We start from the raw sequence: 24,209 nt of genomic DNA, 5'->3' as shown, positions 1-24,209 counted from the left end.
TCCATACAAAAAAAAAAAAAAAAAAAAAAACACATGTAACGTAAATCATTGTTTTCCATACATTGTTCATCTTAAAAGGGGCACTATAGCTACACCGGAGATATATAAAATATGAAACATATGGTTTTTGTTTGTTTGTTCAATCATTAAAGAAAGTGAAATAGTGAAATAATATATTGCTTTTAGCAGTCAATTTTGTCAAAATAATAAAGCTAAGAAACATTGATGATGAATTATTCACTTGCAAGTGAATAATTCGACCTCATCGAATCCGTAAAAAAAATCAAAATGCATGATTCTGATACCTATTTATATCTATATTTATGTTTATATAGCTTATGTGGCAATCGGAGGACAACTCAACAGTTAATTAGATGGCATCTAGACTAAAATACACACTAAACGAAGGTACATATTATCGAGCCCATGTCCGGTATATTGTTTATTTTAGACTTTTTATAATTTGGATAAATGTTTAACATTGTTATAAATCAAAAATGAGTCAAATATTTTCAAAGGTTCGATATGATATCAAGGACTACAGTTTGAAAGTGTTAATATGTGTTTATATCATTTATTCATATATATGAATAACAGAATGGTGTGTCATTGACTGCATTTTTCTTTCTCTGCAGTTGATACAATATGAAATGGGATAATATATCGTTCATTATGCTTGTTTAGCGAACTGATCAAATTCATTTGAGCCAAAAACGTATACTGTTGCGCCAATAATACTTTTGGAGAGCCGTGGTGTAGTGGTTAGTGCATCGGACTACTATCACAAAGGTTCCTGGTTCGATTCCCGTTTGGGATGAAAATTTCAGGGACTGAATTTTCGGCTCTCCCTTGACATCATTTGCAAGTATGGCTATGAGGAAACGATGATAGTCCGTCGGAAGGGGACGATAAATGGCTGACGCGTTTTAAGAGAGAGCCATATCTCTTGCACGTTAAAGACACCCTTGTAGATTTCGAAAAATAGCAGGCTAATGCCGCTACAAGGCAGCAATCGCACCCGCAAAGTGGAAAGGGATTAATATAAGTTTCAACACTTTTTTCCCAATCCACTATAAATAAATATGTTTAAACTAATAATACTTTTGGACCACTTAATATGGAAAACTACAGGTTTAATTTGCGCCAGTAAAACTAACATACAATTCCGAAGTCATTCAAACTATATTTAGGTTACCTGTTGAGCTATGCTAACTTCATACATACATGTATGTATAGTTTTCAAATGCAAACGGGTTGCGTTTTGCTCATTTCTGTCCTATTTTATCTTGTTGTCTTCTGACAGCTTATGAGTAAATGTTTGTTGTTCCCTCAGAATTGTCAACCATTGCTTCTGTGACATTGTGGCGATAACACCTGCACCGTGTGCAGCGTCCCAGATCACTATACCATCTAGGTTGTATAAAAGTATTGTTTTCGCTGGTAGAGTTATACCTTTCAGAGTCGGCTTGATCTAGGGTTGTAACACAGTACATGATATATAGCAGGTAGTAGATGATGTGCCTTTTAGATCAGCTAATTTGTTTGTTGTAAAGGATGATAATGTACTTAGTTAATGCTGATTGATTGATTGATTGATTGATTGATTGTTGGTCTTTTAACGCCACTTTTGGGCTCTTTCACGGCAGCCAGTTTTTCGGAGGAGGAAGATAGAGTGCCCGGAAAAAATACCGTCCGACCTTCGATAGGGAATCAATTAAGATTGGAGTCGAGTGCACCTGAAAGAGCGGGGTTCGAACTCCCAACTTCGGTTTGACTGGCTATTGATTGCAGTAGTAACTACTTAGACCTCTCGGCCACTGAGGCCTCTGAAATCTTATACTGTCTGTAGCTGGCTCCCAAATGATAATCCTATTATAGCTTTTTAAAGCCGACTCAAAATATTGTATGGGTTTTCTAATTGTTGAAGGCCGTAATTTCTTTTGAACTTTGGTGGATAGATGTTGGAGATAGTTATTGTTTAAAAATAGTAAAACAGGTAAATTTTACGCAAACGCCGGTAAATGCGTTTTTTTGTCTTGCAATTGTGTGGATTTTTTTCGCGCAAACGTTACTCGCCGATTGATAAATGGGCTATTGAATAGGTGAGCACAGATCGTTAGCAGTTCAACGATCGTCGCACAGCACAGATTGAAAACTAACGAATGAGACTTCAAATTAGTATAGATAAACAGAAAAGTTTATCTCAAATTTTCCAGACCCAGTATAGCACTTTCAGAAGATGTTTTGTAGTTTGTGTGGATTTTGGGGATGACATTTTAATTGCATTTATTTTTCTGTCATCAAATTAATATACAGGTGCTTTTGTACGGCAATATGAATCGTAGGTCTTTTTGTCTGGTTAAATTTCTAAATCTAAAATCTGAACTTTTTGCTGTTAGATGATAACACTGCTATGTAAATTTATTGCAAGAAGTATTTTTTTTATTGTTAACCAAGATAATGAGTATTTGTGGTAATCATAGGATGCTGGTAGTAACTTGAAGCATTGGCCCTGCATATTTTTCGACAATCATTTCAGTGGTATTAGACAACATGTCTTTGATTTTGGCTACTTTGTATTTATTTTGTAAAGCCTGTATGGAGAGCCTCCCTTTTTCTTATTCATTATGCAGATGTCCATTTTAGGCGTTTGGGCATCGTGTTGACACTTGTGGTTATTTTTTTACCGCAGTAATTTGTTAGATATATAACGAGCTGCTCGTCTTTGGATCATCTCGCGTCGGCTCACGGGGGGTAACTTCGATATTTTTTTTGGTAGGGGTGTGCCATTTTTGCCTCAAAAAACGTACCCATTTTAATATAACATTCACTGAAATTCAGTACCTATAGTTATATAAATATTTAAGAAAGAATGACCTATACTTATATACAATATTTAAAATATGACCCATGCTTGTCATGCTTATATAAGCACTAACTCATCATCACACATAATTCATAAATATACCAGCTACCCTTAAGTTTTTATATATGAATTGACATCGTTTGGTGCACATATCAATTATAGCATAAATATGATATGTAGAGTCATACCCCAAATCAATATACAGTTATCAAACGTAAATGCATTTTAATATAGGATGGTACGGTCCTTGTCGACCCAGCGTGTGGTTTCGGGTCGAGTTGTGTATGGTGCGACTTGTCACATATTAATTTACATCCGGTTAAAAGTGAAAGTTGGAAATAACCTGCATGTGATAGACGATAGAACAGTCAACAATATTTTGCAGAATTTTCAAAGACATTTCCAAAAGGCTATACACATACAATATTTTGCAGAGTTTTGAAAGGCATTACAAACAGGCCATACAAGTATAATAATAAATCGTATTGGTACATGAATAAATTATACATGATTGATGATATCTAGAGCTTTTTCATTTCTTGTTTTGGTAAAATTTCAGGTTTTCATGTAATCATTGTATTGTATTCTACTGATATGCCATTGGCAATTTATATCTGCACAACAATAGGTGAGTTAAACAGTGTAACAGAGTTGATGTATTGTATCAACATTTTTTTTAGCTCACCTGGCTCGTAGTCCGGCGTCGTCTGTTAACATTTACAAAAATCTTCTCCTCTGAAACTACTGGGTCAAACAAAAAAAACCAAAATGAAAATAAAAATTTAACCAAACTTGGACACTATCATCATTGGGGTATCTAGTTTAAAAAATGTGTCCGGTGACTGGGCCAACCAACCAAGATGGCCACCATGGCTAAAAGTAGAACATAGGGGTAAAATATAGATTTTGGCTTATATCTCTGAACCCAAAGCATTTAGAGCAAATCTGACATGGGATACAATTGTTTATCAGGTCAAGATCTATCTGCCCTGAAATTTTCAGATGAATTGGACAGCTCATTGTTGGGTTGCTGCCCCTGAATTGGTAATTTTAAGGAAATTTTGCTGTTTTGGGTTATTATCTTGAATATTATTATAGATAGAGATAAACTGTAAACAGCAATAATGTTCAGCAAAGTAAGATTTACAAATAAGTCAACATGACCAAAATGATCAGTTGACCCCTTTAGGAGTTATTGCCCTTTATAGTAAATTTTTAACCATTTTTCGTAAATCTTAGTAATCTTTTACAAAAATCTTCTCCTCTGAAATTACTGGGCCAAATTAATCCAAACTTGGCCACAATCATCTTTAAGGTATATAGTTTAAAAAAATGTGTCTAATGACCCGGCCATTCAACCAAGACGGATAGATTTGGTCTCTGATGGATAGTTGTCTCATTGGCAATCATACCACAGCTCCTTATTTTATATCTATATATAGATTTTAATTTGTACATTGCTTTAAACAGTTGGAACACTCTAAAACAAATACAATTATTTATTGATATATGTTATTATTTTCTAGTTTCAGATTTAATTGATACAAGAAAAGCAACAATGATAGTTCAATACAACTCACAGTTGTAGAAAGAAAAGAAAATTCAGGATGCAAGAGGATCAAGAAGGGTAATTATTATTAGACAAGTGAATTTTATTGAACTAATACACAAAAGTTTTTGCAAGTTTTATTTGTTTCCAATACTAGTATCAGGATAACAATTTTTGAATACATGACAATGTTTACAATAACAAGTTTTTTGGAAACCTAAAATTTTGGCCATTTAATCTTTAAAGTGACATTCTAGGTTTTCTGTACTTATCATTTAAGAAATTTATATTATTTGATAAGTTTTTTTTTTATCTTGTAAGTGATATTAAATGGGCATTCTTATGTTGTACTGCAATACAACTGTCCCAGGTCATGTTTGACCCCGCCACATTATGTATGTATGTGCCTTTCCCAAGCTGGGAGCCTGTAATTCAGTGGTTGTCATTTGTTTATGTGTTACATATTTGTTTTTCGTTCATTTTATGTAGATAAATGCGGCCATAAGCTTTCTCGTTTGAATTGCTTTACATAGTCATTTCAGGGCCTTTTATAGCTGACTATGCAGTATGGGCTTTGCTTATGTTGAAGGCCGTATGGTGACCTATAGTTGTTAATTTCTGTGTCATTTTGGTCTCTGGTGGACAGTTGTTTCATTGGCAATCATACCACGTCTTCTTTTTTTTCAATTTTCTGTCAAATTCATGTTCATCAATTTGACTAAAATTCTTATATTTGATTTATAACATACAAAAACATATCCAAATTATTAAAATTCTAAATTAAGCAGTTTACAATGCCTGGGCTCAACAATATGTATCAGCATTTCATGTGTATTTTTGTCAAGTCGCCATCTAATTAACCATCGAAGTGATCTCTGAAGTGACCTCTGAATATAATCCAATACAAACATGAATAAAGATATAAATAGATAGTGAATTTAGTCGTTTGATTTTTTTTTTTAGGTCTGTCTGATTTCATATTATAGGTTAAAATATATGTTAATCATCATTTTTATCTGTATAAGAATGAGATTTTGTGGATCGAATAAGTCAATCAAATGTTTTTTTTCATCAGTCAATCAAATGTTTTTTTTTCTTGTTTCACTTTCAATATTGGCATTCTTTTCCTTTTACAGCAAAATGTATTGAGTGTGTAGGTAAAGGTAATATCTTTGGTTAGCTTGGTTGTTAGCTGAACCGTGAAGTCATTATATGGTTTACTGTAAGAGTAGTCTATTCCAAGTATGTAGATTGGTTATCTATCGAACTAGTCTACTCTTAAAAGAGGGTAGTATACCTGACCTAACAATGACTTCAGGGTTCAGCTAGCAAGCAAGCTAACCAAAGATGATACCTTTACATACACACTCAATGCATTTTGCTGTAATAACTGAACGTGTCTAATTCATGCATAAGCCATCTCTAGTTAAGGGGTTAAATGAAAGGTAAGGTAACATAAATATGGATTGAATAGAAGCAAATTATTCACTTGCTCTTTAGCTTATTTTGACTTAGTTGAACAAAACTGGTGGCTAAAAGCAAATCATTATTTCACTATTTCATTCTCATTAATGATTGAACAAAAAAAAATCATATTTAAATTTTTTGAATCTCGTAACTATGCCCCTTTTAGAAAGTTGTATAGTCATATGAAGTTCAACACTTTATTAAATGATTAACATCGAGCACTCATCCATTTCTTTAGTTCTGCATTCAAATGCAGTTATACAGAAGACGAAGTGGAAAGCCTTGGTATCATAGATTTAAGTGAGATATTAGAGAACAACACTATAAACTATGATAACTTGGAAACGGAGAAAGAGATGAGAGAATTAGTGTGTACATTGATGAAGAAAGGGAAGCAACCAACTGAGAAATCAGATAACACAAAAATGACATTCAAAACTGATGCCTCGGTATGTATTATATTTTGATGCAATGTTTTGTGATAGCATCATGTAAGAAAAAAGGTTTGGATGAAGGATTGATGGTTATGAGAAAATATCAAATAAAGTATGATACTGACCCTATAAAAAAAGTCCTGCTAACTTCTTTATCCATATGTTAAAAAAAAACCAGAAGAAACATGATCAACATGTCACCCTTTATAAATGGAAAAATTGCTAAAAACTTTAGTTTTCCTCTTCCAAATGATAAGAAAATTTTACAGAATGCTTATTACCACCAAACACAGATCAGGTTTTATGGGCGGAATCTCTTTTGCTGTTCAATTTAATCATTATATTTTTGTGCCCCTGTCATTTCGGTCTATCCTATGTTGTATATAGGTCTATCTGTACATTTGTTTGTACCAAAATTTAGTCAAGTAAATTTTATGAAACTTATATACACCAGGCTTAGTACCAATAAAGCACTTATCAAGTTTCAATTTTGGTAGAGTCACTTTCACAGTTCACCATTCTTGAATTGCTAAATTAGTCATTTCAGCAATCTAACCCTATAAAACTAAAATACAATGCTTATTACCACGAAATACAGATCAAATTTTATTATGGGTGTCAAGTGTCACCATTTCTCAGTTCTCTAGTTGCTGAATTTGTCATTTCCGCACTATAACCTTCGTTTGCCTCAAATGTTACAAAACCTATACACAAGGCTTATTACTAAAAAACACAAATCAAGTTCAAATTGGGTACTAAGTGCCTCTTTCACTTTTCTCAATAATATCCCTCATTTATGAATTGAAAAATTGCTAAGTTTCCATATATTTACAACCAGGGCACCTGTAACCCATGGACACATTCTTCATTTATGTTTATTGATTTCAGTACATTGGGTTTGCCTTAAGTAAAATAATGAACCATTGTCTTATATCTATCATTTTCTGAATTTTAATGGAACTTTGATAAAATCATTATGAAAATTCAATACCTTATACTTTTTTTAATGATACATGATATTTTCATTTATCCTAGCAAATAAGAATATTTTATGTATCTATAGAAAGGAGGGTTTCTATAGAGATGATTGTAGACAAATTAAAATCAAATAAAGGTAAAATATCTTCTTTATTTACTCTTAGCAACAAGGAGCAAAAATAATAGAGAAAATTTTAGAAAAAGACATGGAGAGGAAAACGAAACTGAAAAATCTTTATTGTGACCTTGAAAGGTTTATGGCTAATGACAATGTTGACAGTGAATTAAAACAAGAAATGAGAACAGAATTTGGTGATGTTTTAGAAGAAATTAAGATCTATAAAGAAGAGTTAATGGAGGAGCAGTGTCCAATTGTTGTGGCAGGTATATCAGTTTTACAAATAGAATTGTGATTATGACCATTTTTGCATATCTTAATCTTGATACTTTATTATGCCTTGTTTGTGATGCTTACACTGCAACTGTGCTTACAAATTGTTGATAGTATGTTTCTTTAGAGTATTATTTATGAGGTCAATAAAGAATTCGGATGAGTGAAACTTCAATTTGCCTTTTTGAAATTCAAAATTGTTGGATTTTACCCCAAATATTTCATTTGAACATTATTAGAAGAGTAGCAGTATACATTTTATTCATAGCTGTCTTGAAACACAACAGAAATGCTGGGCACAGTCTCACATTCTACGTACCTGTTTCTAAGCCTTGAACAATTATATTTTATATATTTAGACAATGTATGTAAATCAGTGTAATAATGAAATTGTAAAATAGTTAGGTCATCAATTGGTCATTGATTTTATCTTTAATAGCAGCTTGAAACAAAACTTTAAATTTAGACCTCAGTGCTTGTAAACCATCATATGACAAGTTGCATGATTTGACAGAGTAGTTATCAATGATCAAAACATCTATCAATCTCATTATTTTTAAAATGCATAGATACCTGTAGCAGAAATAAAAGTTGTAGATATTTGTTGAATTTGATAGTAGGTTTATATATGTCTTGACAGAAATCTCTTTCATCTATAAAAAACTGATAGATCTGCCTATAAGTTATAGTGAACAAGTTTTATATGTTTCCATTTTATTTGTTTGTAAGGTGAGACAACTGCAGGGAAAAGTAGTTTACTGAACCTGTTACTTGGAAGTGATGTGCTACCCCATTCTTTGCTGACTTGTACTACCACAATCTGTAGACTATGGAATAAGGAAGAGAAGGCTGTCTTAGTGACTGACGCAGATGATCAAGTTATACCACTTCCTTTACCTAAAGACACGGAAGCTTCATCAATGAAAGAAAAATTGCAAAATTATGTCAGTGATGCAAGCCAAAATAAATATAAATTTGTAGACATACATTGGCCAATACCTATTCTGAAGGTATGCCTTATTTGTAATATGCCTTTAGTATTCTTATTTCTGTTCAGCTGGCTAATAAGCTAGTGTGAGCAATTGCTGTCACTTTTGATCTGTTGTTATCTGGTGACAAACACAAGTGATACATTGCATTTAGGGCTCTTTTAAATTCAATGCTATATATAACTTTTCATATTCTACTTTGAACTATTAGGTCTATATTAACCAATCATATCAAGAATTATGTATTGCAGGTCCTCTACAAATTGTCTGCATTTGTTTCTGATTGGATGAACAATGCCATCTGAGGAAACTTTTGATTTTTATTGTCCACTTATACAAAATCTTCTGTGAAATTTCATGTAGAAATGTATTCTAACATCAGGCAAATGATTAAAGCAAACACATATAAGGTTAATTTGTCAGAAGTTATATCTTGTTAAATATTTAACTGCAAAATCAAATGTATCCAAGAGTTGTTAAAGTCTTTTAATATCTGGTGATCCCTGAATGAAGAAAAACTGCTGGTCCTCACTACTCTTCTATAACAAAATATCACAATTGTGTCAGCCCTTTGCATATCCCTTGGACCACTACTTTTGTAGAACTCTGGTATCCTATTTTCATACTGGTATTTTTAATATAACAATATAAGATTAAGGAGATGTGATAACATTGTGACCAAATGACATGGGCCATTTTCTTCTAATTAATGATTTTGTCTTAACCTCACAAAATTTGATTACCATAAGGCAATATAGACTATTATGTTTTTAATAAACAATCCCGCTATGGTGTAATGTTTCCTACATCAGAATTGAGAATGCAACAATTGCTATGTTTTTTTTTGCATTGGCACATCTTACATTTGAAGTAAGTGTCATACTTGCCAATAAAAGTGCGATGTTTAGCTGTCAAATGTTTTTTATTTATTCCATTTTATTCTATTATATATAATCTAGATGACCTGTCCTCTTGAAGTGAAATTTAATGCCATATTTACTACATGGAATTTAATTTTAGGTACTGCAAACCAAGTCCGTAAACAGTAATATTGGAATTTCCAATCAGCTGAAAAATTAGTCATTTTCTACAAGGTTTACCAGGTTACATTGTGTTAATTATTTCATACAGCATTAAGATAAACTGTATCAAGTAAAATTTTTGTTGATTTCAGCACCAAGCCATTATAGTAGATACTCCAGGAATAGGATCAAGTGAAGAGCTTACCATGCGATTACTTGACTATCTACCAAAAGCTATAGCCTTTATATATGTTATAAACAGTAGTAATGCTGGAGGGGTTCAGAGTGACAGGGTAAGCCTTATATATGTTATAAACAACAGTAAATCTAGAGGTGTTCAGAGTGACAGGATAAGCCTTTCTATATGTTATAAACAATGTAAATCTAGATGTTTATTTATATTATAAACAGTATTTTATCTGTAGGTAAGCAACGAAGTTGCGGAGGTATAATAGTTTTCACCTGTCCCTCTGTCTTTCCGTCCGTCAGTCATGTTTCTTGTCATCGCAACTCTTCTCAAACCACACAACAAAATTTATGAAACCTCTTTAGATAAGAAGGACATACTATGCAGATGTGCATATCGACAGGAAATTACGATTCAGTTTATTTTCTAGGAGTTAAGCCTCTTTGAACTTATTTGCTTCAATATATACTACTGCAACAGTTTGTCATCGCAACTCCTCTGAAACAACAAAACAGAATTTCATGAAACTTTGTAGATAATAAAGACATACTACGTAGATGTCTATATTGACAGGAAATTACGATTCAATTATTTTTCTAGGAGTAACGTCCCTTTGAACTTATTTGCTTCAATATACCCCTGCAACAGTTTGTCATCACAACTTCTCTGAAACCACACAACAGAATTTCATGAAACTTTGTAGATAATAAGGACATACTATGTTGATGTGCATAACTTCGGAAGTTATGATTCAATTTTTTTTTTCTTATACAATTTTTTTTTTTACAAATATTTTATTTCTCCAGTGACAATGTGGGGGACGTGGGGTAAGTGAGGGTGCTCACTAAGGTTCTTTGATTTGAAATACCTCCAAGTTAAGGTATATTTGGTAAGTTAATGAACAAATTTTAATGATATGTTTATGCGCCAACTATGATAGTAGAGAGGCATTATGTTTTATGGTCTATGCATCTGTTCATTTGTCCGTCTGTTTGTCCGTCTGTCTGTTTGTCCATCTGTCCCACTGCAGTTTAAAGTTTTTGGTCAAGGTAGTTTTTGATGAAGTTGAAGTGCAATCACATGTTCCCTATGATATGATCTTTCTACTTGTAATTCCAAATATAAGTTTTGATCCCAATTTCACGGTCCACTCAAAGATTGAAAATGATATTGCAAATCGTGCATCCATGTATTATGGACACATTCTTGTTTAAAAAAATATACTAGTGTATCAATTATAAACATGAAATATAAAAATATCTATTTTCTACAGCTATTGAAGATATTTGAGGTACAAAAGAAGGATAGTAAGATGTATGAGTTTGATCCAACAAGAGCTATATTTGTGTGTAATAAATGGGATCAAGTTCCTGCTGAGGAGGATGACAAAGTTTGGAACAATACAAAGACAAAACTAAAAGATAACTGGCCACACTTCAAAGAATCTCAGATGTTTAAACTCAGTTCTAAAGAGGTAAGTTTTGTATGGAGTAGTACAATTTTAGTTCATGTTTTCAAAGGAGAGTTGGTTTATTTTAGCATCAAGATCTGTAAGAACTAAGGTAGATGACAAATTGTATAGCAGCAGTTATATAAACATGACTGACACACATAATATTCTATTGTGAGGTAGATGTGTAAAATCCTTTGAGAGAATATTAAATTCCTATCTTACAGTAGGTTGTAATTGGTCAATATATAATGAGCAAAGCCCATACCACGTAGTCAGCTATAAAAGGCCCTGATAAGACAATGTAAAACAATTCAAACGAGAAAACTAACGGCCTTATTTATATAAAAAAATGAACGAAAAACAAATATGTAACACATAAACAAACGACTACCACTGAATTACAGGCTCCTGACTTGGGACAAGCACATACTTAAATAATGTGGCGGTGTTAAACATGTTAGCGGGATCCCAACCCTCCTCCTAACCTGGGACAGTGGTATAACAGTACAACATAAGAATGAACTATAAAAATCAGTTGAAAAAGGCTAACTCATCAGATGGACAAAAATACAAGTGGATGTGGCCGGGTACTTGTACATTCCGACATAAAAAGACACTAGGAACAGATCTGAGAGTACTCGCAGTTATCTGACTGCTAGTTCAAAGCTACTAACAACTAATCAAACAAATCATGCATCTAAGACTAAACTATCAATCCGTACACATCCAACATCCAATGGATTTAGTGTAAAGACGTCATAAACAGCCAGAAAAAACATGACCTTGTGCAATATAGCATGCTTCAAGGAATCCAAATATGTTTTTTGTTGATTTCAGATCTCATGTAAGTGACAGATAGTCATATAACAGAGAGATTAAAAAGCAGAAAGCTTTTCATATGACAATATTTTTTCTTCCTAAAGTTTGATATCCAATATAAGTGACCTGGGAACCAAATGGTCTACATGGATTATAGGTGGGGGGGTTAATATTTGCTTTAGTTATTTGAAAACATGAATGGCACCTTAAATCTTTTTTAATTCGATTAAATATATCAGTTCCTGACCAAAAGACAGTGGTTTAAATATAGGCTCTCCAGCTTATTGAAGTTACTCCATCAGTAACATTTAAAGTCATGAATTATAGAGACTGGCATTAATTTTGGGATTTTCCCTTACAAGTTCATAGACAAAGTAATTCCTGTTTCTTACAGTTTGTTAATCAGCTGAGCAACTCCTTGAAAATGTAAGGATTGATGACAAAATTTGAATAACCAGGTTTATACCTCATGCATGACTTCAAAATCATATATATTTTATATCTTAAAATATGTGATTATAAAAATTTGGAATGATAGATCTTTATTTGATGATATCAAAGTGATCATGTTATTTCATGGTAGGAGACAAGAAGAGCAGCTACTCCAGGATTAGAGTATACTAACAATTTCCAGAGACTTCTTATAGGAATAGGAGAGATGATTCCTGCTAGTCTAGAGGCCAAAGTTTCTAGACATTCAAGGTAAGATGGTACTAAAAGTCTATAATAGTTCATAACTCCAATTTTTATTTATAAAAGAGGGCTTGCATTGTCTGGAATCAAAGTTATTTATCCAAATCAAACATGGTGGAAGGATAGTAGATATGTTGTAAAGACTACATACTTCCATCTCTTTATCTTGTCATTTCATTCTGTTTAATAAAATTTTTGTGAACATTCCAGTTTTGAATCTTGAGTGCTTTATTGAACTTTGTCTTCTTTTTATTCAAAGAATGAGAACATGTGTAAACTATATTCTATCTTCCTTACAGATGGCAGAAACAGTTCTTAGAAAAGGCATTGAAAAGAATTGTAGGGAGAATTAAATTATCCAGAAAAACTGAAGATGAAAAGAAAAAACTGAAAGTGAATATTGAGGAACGAATAAAAACTTTGAGTTACAGTATCAAAGAGGTAACAAATATTTAGTTGAATTATTTCATTTTTAATTTGATTTACAAATACACAAAAATACTACTGAGTATTCATTATTTATTATTCAAAGTAATCACACAGTCTGTTGTTATGGGTTTTTATATGATTGAATTCTGTTTGGTGAAGCAAAAAACAACTTTCTGACTCCATATATATGGGACAGACATCCATAATTGAAATCAAAGTACTGACATATTATTAACTTGTTTAATCCCACAATCTCACTACTTTCTCATTAAGATTTCAATCTCTAACGTTAAAATTTGTAGTAGTAATTTACAGTTGTTTTCTTTCATCCATGTTCAATATTACATGCTTATTCCGGATGATAAAAATTTAACAAGTAATCAATCTGATAAGTTCTGTCTGCACATTGCAAGGGACAATGTGCGAGTCTTACTATGTTTTCAGGATGGTGAGCCTGCTTTGAATGCCGAATTACATGTTCAGGATTTATTTGGAAATCTTTTAGCATTTCATTTTTCTAGTGACAAGAGTTAAAATACATGATGGTAAAAAAATATATCAAATTTTGTCTCTAATCTTTTCACATTTACCCTCTGACTGTTTGGGAGACTTGAAGCTATTTACTTGATTTCTCTGTAGAAATGGTAGGATATATTATATTGGAATGACAGATATACCAGTAATGCATTAGCAGGTGACATTTTGACATTTTACTATTATTAGTATGCTTTCTTTAAGGTGAAGAAAAGAGTGAAAGAAGAGGCTGAATTTCGCTGTGTACAGATTTCCACCAATTTATATGAGCATCTAAGGTCTAAGGAAACCTATAAATATATGTTCTTATGGTCGAATGCAGAATTACCCAAAGGTGGAGATTTTGAAGTGATAGAATATCAAGCAAAGAAATTGATAATAGAAAGGATAAATACTGAGACTAGAGCCTGGTGTAATAGAGAGAATGTCAATGACATCACTCAAGAATTGTCTAATTTATTTAAAGCAGAGTGTAAACTTATTGATGCACAATGTGAGGAGATTAATAGGACTTTACTTGACATAAGTATGCCTCTTGATGATGGACTGCATGATTACAGCAACAAACCGGAACATAGTAATGATCCATTGTTTACAAGGCATGAGAAAATTGTTCTTGCAGTTACCTCCCCTCTTTGGCTTCCTCTTGTCATTGGAGCAGGCCTGATAGCACTTCCCTTTGGAGTAGCTGCTGGTGTCAAGGACTTAGTTCAGCAGTCATGGAAAATAAATGATTATAACTCAAATAAATTGAAATATATGATGGACTGGTGCTCAGAGGTTTTACAGCAGTACAACAAGGAGGCTATTCTGAAATTAATGGAAGAGACATATCTTAAAGATTTTAAAATGAAAGTAGATTTTGTCTGTGAGACTGTTATACCTCAACAGATAAAAGCAGATGAACAGTTTATTTGTCATATCAAGAATGAACTCCGAACATCATGTGAAATTCGAAAGCAATTTCAGCCATTAGAGTTTTCCTGCAAGAGCATTCTTGGTAAACTACTTCTGATTAACATGGATTATTTCTCGGGATATAAATTATCAAAGAAAAATATAAGAAATGGTGGAGAAGAAATTGGTAAAGGACAATTTTCAGATGTACATGCGACTGAAGTTCTTATCAATGATCAGTGGATCAAAGCTGCTGTAAAAACACTGCGGAAACCCTTGGAGAAGACAGATTCCTATGTACAATTAAGTGAAGTGCAAAATCTAAGGTGAATATTATAAAGAAAATATGACAAATGTCTAATGGTCAATCTGATTAAGATCAGATCTTCTCTCTGCGCTTTTTGATTTGTTAGGTAACATGAGGTCATTTTAAGATGCATTTGTTTGCAAATATTTAATCAAACAATCATTAAAAGTGACAGTCTTGCATTTTGATTAACAAATTTACGGAATTGAATCAAAATTGTACCTTTGTTTTAATAAAATATTTTATTACCTTATACACAGTTTAAATTCAAGAAATATGAATTAAACAATGACACTTTACTGCTTTGCTTAGTTCAGAAATGTTTATGATTCAGCCATGCTAGATCTTTGTGATCACTCCAGATTTGGAGATGGTGCAAAATTCTAAGTTGAAGACATGTCATGAAAATAATTAAATAATTATGTGTTTCTAGGACTTAAAGAAACTTTATACACCATTTTAATCACCAACTGCCAACTTTTAATATGCTATTTGTCCTTAAATTAAGAAAAGGTTGGACAAACAACTTTCTTTATTTTGGATATACATTTATACACTTGCATATAGTTCCTTTGTAAATCAAAATTTATATTAAATTGCCATTTATAAATTAATGTGGAGAATATGATTTATCAAATTTAAACAGTTGATAAGAATAATGAAAGTGTTTTATCAATATCTTATGTTCCTGTAAGCCATTGAATAAAATTTGGTTCAAGATGTGTATTGATATCAGTGCTGATTCCCACACTTTTTTGAAATTCTATTATTCCTGTTCTTGCATTAGGCAAATGGGATAATTGATAAAATACCAGTATGATGGACAGCTGTCATGATTTTCAAACACCTACATTAAAAGGTGTAAGTATTCATTGGATTAAACTCCACTCATGATCATAACCACAGTTTCATATGTCTGATTAGCTACAAAATTTGCTGAATCACAACAGCCCTGATGCTTTGATTTAAATTCTGCCATCATTCTTTAGTTTATTCTTGAGACCAATAAATTGATAAATGTCATTTAGGAAACTGGTGCTGATGGCATATCTTTCATAGTCTCTGTTAGATTTATTCAGAACTTTTATAAACCATTACTGATTTAGAGATTGTCATTTTGTTAATTACTTGTCTATCCTTGAGAATGCTGTCTAAACCTAAAAAGGTTTGCATGTTATTTTTTTCTTTAAAAATCATGAGATCATGAATTGATGAAAAATTCCAACTTGTGTACTTCACAGAAAACTTGATCATCAAAATATAGTGGAATTATTTGGGGTGTCATACAGACTTGGGAGTCAAAGTAAAAAGTTTCTTCAGATTTATATGGAATACTGTGATGGCAGCTTAGAACACATTGTATACAGGAAAAGAGATCCTCCACCATGTTTCAAGTTCAAGGACGTGTCATTGTGTAAAGCATCATGGGAGTTTTATCTGAAGATGATGTGTGGTGTATGCAAAGGATTAATTCATATCCATTACATGGGATTTGTTCATAGAGACCTCAAGCTAGCTAATATTTTGGTAAGGTTAAATCTTTTGTTTGGTATCTTGGTAAGTCTAAAACCTTTACTTTATTTGCTATATATGTTTTAATATCAAAATGTGATATGATTTCCAATAGACAACTATGAAGTATAAATGAAAAGAATTAAAGGTCCTATAATATTGCATATTGCTTCAACTGTGAGATAACCCATACCTACTAGCAAGTTTAAAAAGGCCATAACATGATAAAATGTGAAACATCTGAAAAATTTAAAATGAAAATAATTATGCCCCCGCTGTAGTGGAGGAGGCATTAAGTTTAACCCTTGTCTGCCTGTACTTATGTACGTTCCAAAGTTGGTTTCCATTCTCTAACTTTAGTTTGCCTCAACCAAATTTAATGACACTTATACACAATGCTTATATAAACCACAAAACACAGATTGAGTATAAATTTTTGTGGTGTCACTTCAACAGTTTTAGAGTTATGCTCCTTTATATAAGTTGAAAAATTGCTGAATTTTTAGTTTCTCTTCTCTAACTTTAGTTTGCCTCAACCAAATGTTATGAAACTATACACAATATTTTTTAACATAAAGCTATGATGAAGTTCAAATTTGGGTAGCGTCACTTTTACCATTCTTCAGTTATGTCCCTTTTTAACTTTATATGATATGCAAGCTGAGGCATCATCTGTGTCCCATGGACACATTCCCCATTTATTTTTATACGACCGCAAAAATTGAAAATTTTTTGGTCGTATATTGGTATCACGTTGGCGTCGTCGTCCGAAGACATTTGGTTTTCGCACTCTAACTTGAGTAAAAGTTCATAGAAATCTATGAAATTTAAACACAAGGTTTATGACCATAAAAGGAAGGTTGGGATTGATTTTGGGTGTTTTGGTCCCAACAGTTTAGGAATTAGGGGCTAAAAAGGGCCCAAATAAGCATTTTTCTTGGTTTTCGCACAATAACTTTAGTACAAGTAAACAGAAATCTATGAAATTTTAACATAAGGTCTATGACCACAAAAGGAAGGTTGGGATTGATTTTGGGAGTTTTAGTCCCAACAGTTTAGGATTTAGGGGCAAAAAACAGGTCCCAAATAAGCATTTTTCTTGGTTTTTGCACAATAACTTTAGTATTAGTTTATAGAAATCTATGAAATTTCAACACAAGGTTTATGACCACAAAAGGAAGGTTTGGATTGATTTTGGGAGTTTTGGTCCCAACGAATTAGGGGCCAAAAGGGTCCCAAATTAAACTTTGTTTGATTTCATCAAAAAATGAATTATTGGGGTTCTTTGATATGCTGAATCTAAATGTACTTAGATTTTTGATTATGGGCCCAGTTTTCAAGTTGGTCCAAATCGGGGTCCAACATTATTATATTAAGTATTGTGCAATAGCAAAAAAATTTCAATTGCACAGTATTGCGCAAAAGCAAGAAATCTTCAATTGCACAGTATTGTGCAATAGCAAGAAATTTTCAATTGCACAGTATTGCACAATAGCAAGAAATCTTCAATTGCACAGTATTGTGCAATAGCAAGAAATCTTCAATTGCACAGTATTGTGCAATAGCAAGAAATTTTCAATTGCACAGTATTGCACAATAGCAAGAAATCTTCAATTGCACAGTATTGTGCAATAGCAAGAAATTTTCAATTGCACAGTTTTTATGAAATATTCTTTGAAAATTGGAGTTATCTTTCTTTGTCCAGAATAGTAATTGAATCAACTTCAATCAATGTTTTATACAATATACAATGTATATTCACTTTTACTACCAACTAATAAATTAAAACAATCTTTACCATTCAGTGATTACAAGCACTTTTTTTACATTTTAATATTTTATGATGAATTTAAATGAGTAGTTATTGTTGCAAACTCCATTAGAAATTTGAATTGAGATCAGTTTTGGAATAAGGGAAAGGGGATGTGAGAAAAAAAAATTGGGGGGGGGGGGGGTTCAATTTTTCTCATTTCAGATTTCATAAATAAAAAGAAAATTTCTTCAAACATTTTTTTGAGAGGATTAATATTCAACAGCATAGTGAATTGCTCAAAGGCAAAAAAAAATTTTTAAGTTCATTAGACCACATTCATTCTGTGTCAGAAACCTATGCTGTGTCAACTATTTAATCACAATCCAAATTTAGAGCTGAATCCAGCTTGAATGTTGTGTCCATACTTGCCCCAACTGTTCAGGGTTCAACCTCTGCGGTCGTATAAAGCTGGGCCCTGCGGAGCATCTGGTTTGTTTTGTTTTCCATCAATCTGTTAAATGACTTGAACGATTAGATAAAATTTTACACCATGATGTAAATATTAAAAATAATCTATTTATAGAAACTACAAATAATAACTAAAATGAAATACATTTTTTTTAAGGAAAACTTATTTAAAAAAAGGGGGAACTATGAAAGCTTATGTTGTCTCTATGTTGTCTCTGTTTGTATAACTTGTCGACTGTAAATAAAGCTTATTTATTTACTTATTTATTTATGAAAATGGCAGGTATGAATTAAATAAAACTGAAAAATTGGAACTTCTATGGTCAGCTAAAACCATCTTTAAAAAATTCTATATTATTTTCAGAAACGAAATGCATATATAACTTGTCTTGTTGATCAAGTTGTTTCACTGATTATGTTTAATGGGAGTGTATTCCATTATTCATTCCAACATATATAATAAAAATGGATATTTTATATGACTTTTTTTCCATCAGGTGAAAGATGGTGAAGCAAAGATTGCAGATATTGGTTTAGCTAAAGAGGCAGAGGACATCTTGGGTACAGTCACTGGGACCCCAACTACAATGGCTCCTGAGGTCCTTCAGGGGAAAATGTATGGAACAGAAGCTGACATATTTAGTTTAGGGATAATTTTATGGGAAATGTGGTATGCACGTCCAGGTTACACGCACCCAGTTGGTGTAGAGTCAGAAGGACATCAATTTATAGCTAAAAATTTAAATGAGTTGAGTAAATATGTAATCAATGGTACTAGACCAGAGTTAGAAACTAAGTATAGACCTCATCACAAATTGCAATTTCTCATGAAGAAATGTTGGGATAAAAATATTGCAAATCGTCCAACAGCTGCAGACGTATTTGGTAAACTTTCAGAGATGAAATCTTGAATTAGTAATATTTGGTTTTGTCTTGCCATCAAAGAATGTCAAAGAACTTTTTTAGACATAAGGATGCTATTCCAGCAGCAACAACAGCATGAACTATTTGTATAAATCTTTAAATTTTAAAAAGTTGAAGCGCTTGATAATTTATATCTTGTATACAAATACCTCATGGCTTGAAGTTTGTATAGAAGAATTCCAAGCTGAACATGAAGTAAATCTTAGGAATTTTTACTCCCTGTCGGTTTTTGGTGGGCCCCCTTTTCTTTGTTTGAAATTGTTTAATCCTACACTGTACACCATGACTCTGTATCCACCATCGATGATGGCTTGCAATACAATATCATTGAATTGAGTAATTTATAACAATTATTTTAGGCAGTTTTAGCAACACTGTTTCTATGACATATACTTTTCAATATTTTAAGTCCATTCACCAATCCAGATTTCAACCAATTTCATTGCTTGACACATGACCATGTTAAAATTTATGATTAGGTTAGTTCAAGTGAACTACTTATGATATGGTAATGATATTTTGTTTGAAGAAGTCATACTGGCATTACCAAATCTAATATCTCAGAAACTATTTGGCCCTGTTTCTTCATTTAAGGTTAGTTTGCATAATTTACACGTCAAGGTATTTAAATTATATATCAACATTTGCATTTTATTATCAAATTATAAGCAGATGAAACATATCTCTGTGTTAATAGTTTATCAGAAGTATACATTTTTGTTCCCAGAGCAATCACGTTGTGTAGACATAGAGATACCTGGTATTCATGTGTCTGTCTGTCCCTCTGCCCATCTGTCAGTTCGTCTGGTAATGTTATGCTCTCACATGAACAGTTCTTGAAATACTCTTTGAAACTTATATCATGGGTTTATCAGCAAGACAAGTTAGAAATCAGTACTGATTTTTTTTTTTAAAGTTATGTCCCATGAAAATATCAACTGGTTCAACTGACATGAACCTCATTCATGTCATTTATAGGGTTCATGGGTCAATGTAAAGTTTTCATAGATAAAATATATCTCATATTTTATAAGTAGTAGTCTCAGTTTTATTGTATGGTTTGACATTCAACCATGATAGTTAATGCAGGCATATCAGTGTGTGCACTCTTAATAGATACATGCAAACCAAAAGCATTTGTTATTTTTGTTACAGTTCTTCAGTTTAATATGATTCTTGAAACAAAAGTGTGTAGAGGGGCATTATGTTTTCTGGTCTGTGCGTCTGTTCGTCCGTCCGTCCATTTGTTCGTCCGTCTGTCCCGCTTCAGGTTAAAGTTTTTGGTCAAGGTAGATTTTGATGAAGTTGAAGTCCAATCAACTTTAAACTTAGTACACATAATCCCCATGATATTATCTCTCTGATTTTAATGCCAAATACAAGTTTTGACCCCAATTTTACAGTCCACTGAACATAGAAAATTATAGTGTGAAGTTCAGGTTAAAGTTTTTGGTCAAGGTAGTTTTTGATGTCAAGGTTGAAGTCCAATCAACTTCAAAACTTAGTACTCATGTCCCCTATGATATGATCTTTCTGATTTAAATGCCAAATTATAGTTTTGGTTCCAATTTCACGGTACACTGAACATGGCAAATGATAGTGCGAGTGGGGCATCCGTGTACTATGGACACATTCTTGTTCATATTAAAGGAGAAGTTACATTTTATTTATGTTATATTTTGTAATAAATTTTAGGAGAAGGGAGTTAAATTTTATATTGAATTAGTTAATTTAATTTCAGAAATAAGTTACATTTTATATTATATTTAGTTGATTACATTTAATTTTAGTATATTTTGTTACTTTAAAAATTTTAAACTATGTATGACTAATATGTACATTTAAAGACCATTGTTGTTGTTGATTGTTTATTATTATATTGAACTTGACTATGATGTCTTCTTTCTTCTAATTTACTATTTTCAAACCAACAGAACTTTAAAAATTCTCAGTTTTCAATCACAATTTGATTACATCAACAAGGTTCACAGACTTTACTCAAAACAAATGAACTGTGTTATGATATATCTTTCTATGTTTAGTATGTTATTTCTCTTAAATTTTATGGTAAGTTTCAGAAAGCAGACGACTTTTACATGACCATACAGATGGAAACTGATTCTTAGAGATGTTGCTGTCAAATGATTTTTTCCTGAGTTCGCCCAGTTTAATGCATTGTGGACTAATGTTTGTGTTTTCGTGAGTTTTCTTTTTTATCATGGTGTCCCCTTTTCTTCAACTTATGGTTATGATTATCCCCTTGGTATTAAATTACACTAATTTTTGTTATCAATCTTATCTGATGGTGCTAGAAATCAACCTGTCATGTGTTCATACAACAAATGTTCTCTTTACATTTGTAAACTACCTCAATATTGAAAACAAAGTAAATGGAAAACAAAGGATTTATGTTTAAAAATGATTGATGTCAAGTTATTGAAATAGCTTAAAAAGTCTTCAAATGACAGAAAAGCTAAAAAAAAAAATAAAAGTAAAATGTTGATTCAAGATCTTTCATCTGTTATTTTCTCTTATATTGAAAACTGATGAAATAATGGGCTTGTGAGTATAATTTCTGATGGTCCACCAATTTACTAAGACTTTTGATACATGTACTACAAATAAAAAAGACTATCCAAAGAAGGTAAATTACAAAAAAAATACTCCCCACTTTCAAATGTTGAATGAAGGTGGGCGAGTGGTCTTAGTAGTTACTACTGTAATCACTAGCCAGTCAACACAGAGGTTGTGAGTTTGAACCCTGCTCCTGCTGGTGCACTTGATTACAATCTTAATTGACTAGGATTGTCAGTTTTCCTATAATAATTGAGGGTTGGTGGTTTTCTCTGGGCACTCCAGCTTCCTCCACCAATAAAAACTGGCCTCCATGAAATAGCCTAAATGCGGTGCTTAAAAGTTGCGTTAAAACACCAAAAATCAAATCAAATCAAATGTATATTTTTAAGTTGTTGCTTGTTTAAGTTAAACCATTATGAAACTCTTTTTTGTATTGTGTTGTTGAGATGTATTCCATTATTTTAATGCAGAAATTTTTCATTTGAGATATAATTTCATTTAACTAACTAATAGATATCTTATACAAAAATAATGCCTCTAGCAAATACTCTATAAAGAAGATTATGCAACTGTATATCATATAAATTAAATTTCTGCAAATAAATTTAAGAAATAAAACCACTAAATTTTAACACCACTATACATTGTTTTTCTACTGTATAACTTTTGTGGCCATAATTGTAATTTAAAGTAATAAGATAGAAGTAAAATTATTAAATTAATCATTGTGATTTCTTTAATGTCTAGTTACAACTATTAGATGTACATTCAAGATGAGAACAGCATAGCAAAATAAAACCATAATGACCCCTTCACATAAAGAGATTTTCTCTTACGAGTTCTCACTGATCACCAACTCATAGTCATTCACAAGCATCCATAAATTACCCATAAACATTTTGTTATTGCAGACACTCTTTAGGATTCATGCTGTAAATACATTGTAATAACTCATAGTAAACCCTAATAAACCGTAAGTAGCACATTATAACCCATATCAGGCTCTGAACTAAGCAAATAACAAATTCCAGTTAACCTTTTAATTTGTTTTGAAATAGGTTTTTTATTTTTTTTTTTAGCTTATTTGCATTACGATTCTTTAGCAGTTTGCAAAAATGCAAAATTAATTATTACAATTTCAGTAAATGCAACATACAAATAATGCTATTAAAATTTGTGAATCAAATCCTATCGCAATTTCTGGTCCCCTGCCCCCCCTAAATCTGCCTCTGAATAATGAAATTCTAAAAGTTTTGCCAAATACAATTAAGGTAATCTACTCCTTGGGTAGAACATTCTTAGTATATGCAAGTTTTGTTATGCACATTTCTATATTGTCGACATTCCTTAAGTCAATTAGTAGATCAATTAGTAGATAGACTTCTGACATTATGTATATTACTTACTAAATGTATTGTGGAACCATTTTTTATTATAAATTAGCTAATAAATAATCTATGCATTTATTTTTAATTTTTACACATGTTATATATCTATTTGATTATATGTTTAATTTTTATGACTGACTTTAATAAAATATCAGAAAATTGGTTATTCCTTCAATGTTTTGACTGTGATGAGTGCTGGGAATCTAGATATTGGTTTGCATCACATTTTCTGGAAGCATTGTCCGCAAAATACTGGGAGAAAGCTGTCTTTCAGTTATTTATGCCAACCTCTGTAGGATATTTTCCATATTGGTGTCTACAGATGACATATCTACTTTCTCCTGGAATCTGGCCACAAATGTGGAGGGATCATTAGCTAAGTAGTCAGTGTTTTGGTACTGACACAATTTATAACAAACATTTCCTTTTATTTATAGAAACTGTTCATAAACAGAGGTTCAAACTCCCTCAGCAAGTTAAATTAACTTTCAGAAGATTTTATTATTCTGTGTAGGTCATTTTGGTAATAAAGCTCCTACATATTCAAGTATTTATACATCCTTGGCTTTTTT

General features: G+C 32.0%; 1 protein-coding gene across 2 annotated transcripts; it reads left to right on the top strand.

The window, feature by feature from the left end:
• The first annotated feature begins 3,179 nt into the window (after positions 1-3,179).
• Positions 3,180-23,799, top strand: LOC143064728 (uncharacterized). Of its 2 annotated transcripts, none has more exons than XM_076237781.1 (12): positions 3,180-3,333; positions 4,393-4,493; positions 6,121-6,331; positions 7,459-7,678; positions 8,415-8,695; positions 9,849-9,989; positions 11,157-11,357; positions 12,739-12,857; positions 13,148-13,289; positions 14,016-15,034; positions 16,257-16,542; positions 19,246-23,799. In XM_076237781.1, exons 2-12 carry the CDS (start codon positions 4,474-4,476, stop codon positions 19,657-19,659), a joined length of 3,054 nt encoding a protein of 1,017 aa, XP_076093896.1. In that variant the 5' UTR covers positions 3,180-3,333; positions 4,393-4,473; the 3' UTR covers positions 19,660-23,799. The 2 variants fall into 2 exon arrangements, with proteins under 2 accessions (XP_076093896.1, XP_076093897.1); XM_076237782.1 differs by having other exon boundaries at positions 3,187-3,354.
• Positions 23,800-24,209: the final 410 nt, after the last annotated feature.

Source organism: Mytilus galloprovincialis, chromosome 2 (genome assembly GCF_965363235.1).
Source record: "Mytilus galloprovincialis chromosome 2, xbMytGall1.hap1.1, whole genome shotgun sequence".
Taxonomy (NCBI): domain Eukaryota; kingdom Metazoa; phylum Mollusca; class Bivalvia; order Mytilida; family Mytilidae; genus Mytilus; species Mytilus galloprovincialis.
Note: the sequence above shows the minus strand (reverse complement) of the source record. Positions and strands in the feature narration are given on the sequence as shown.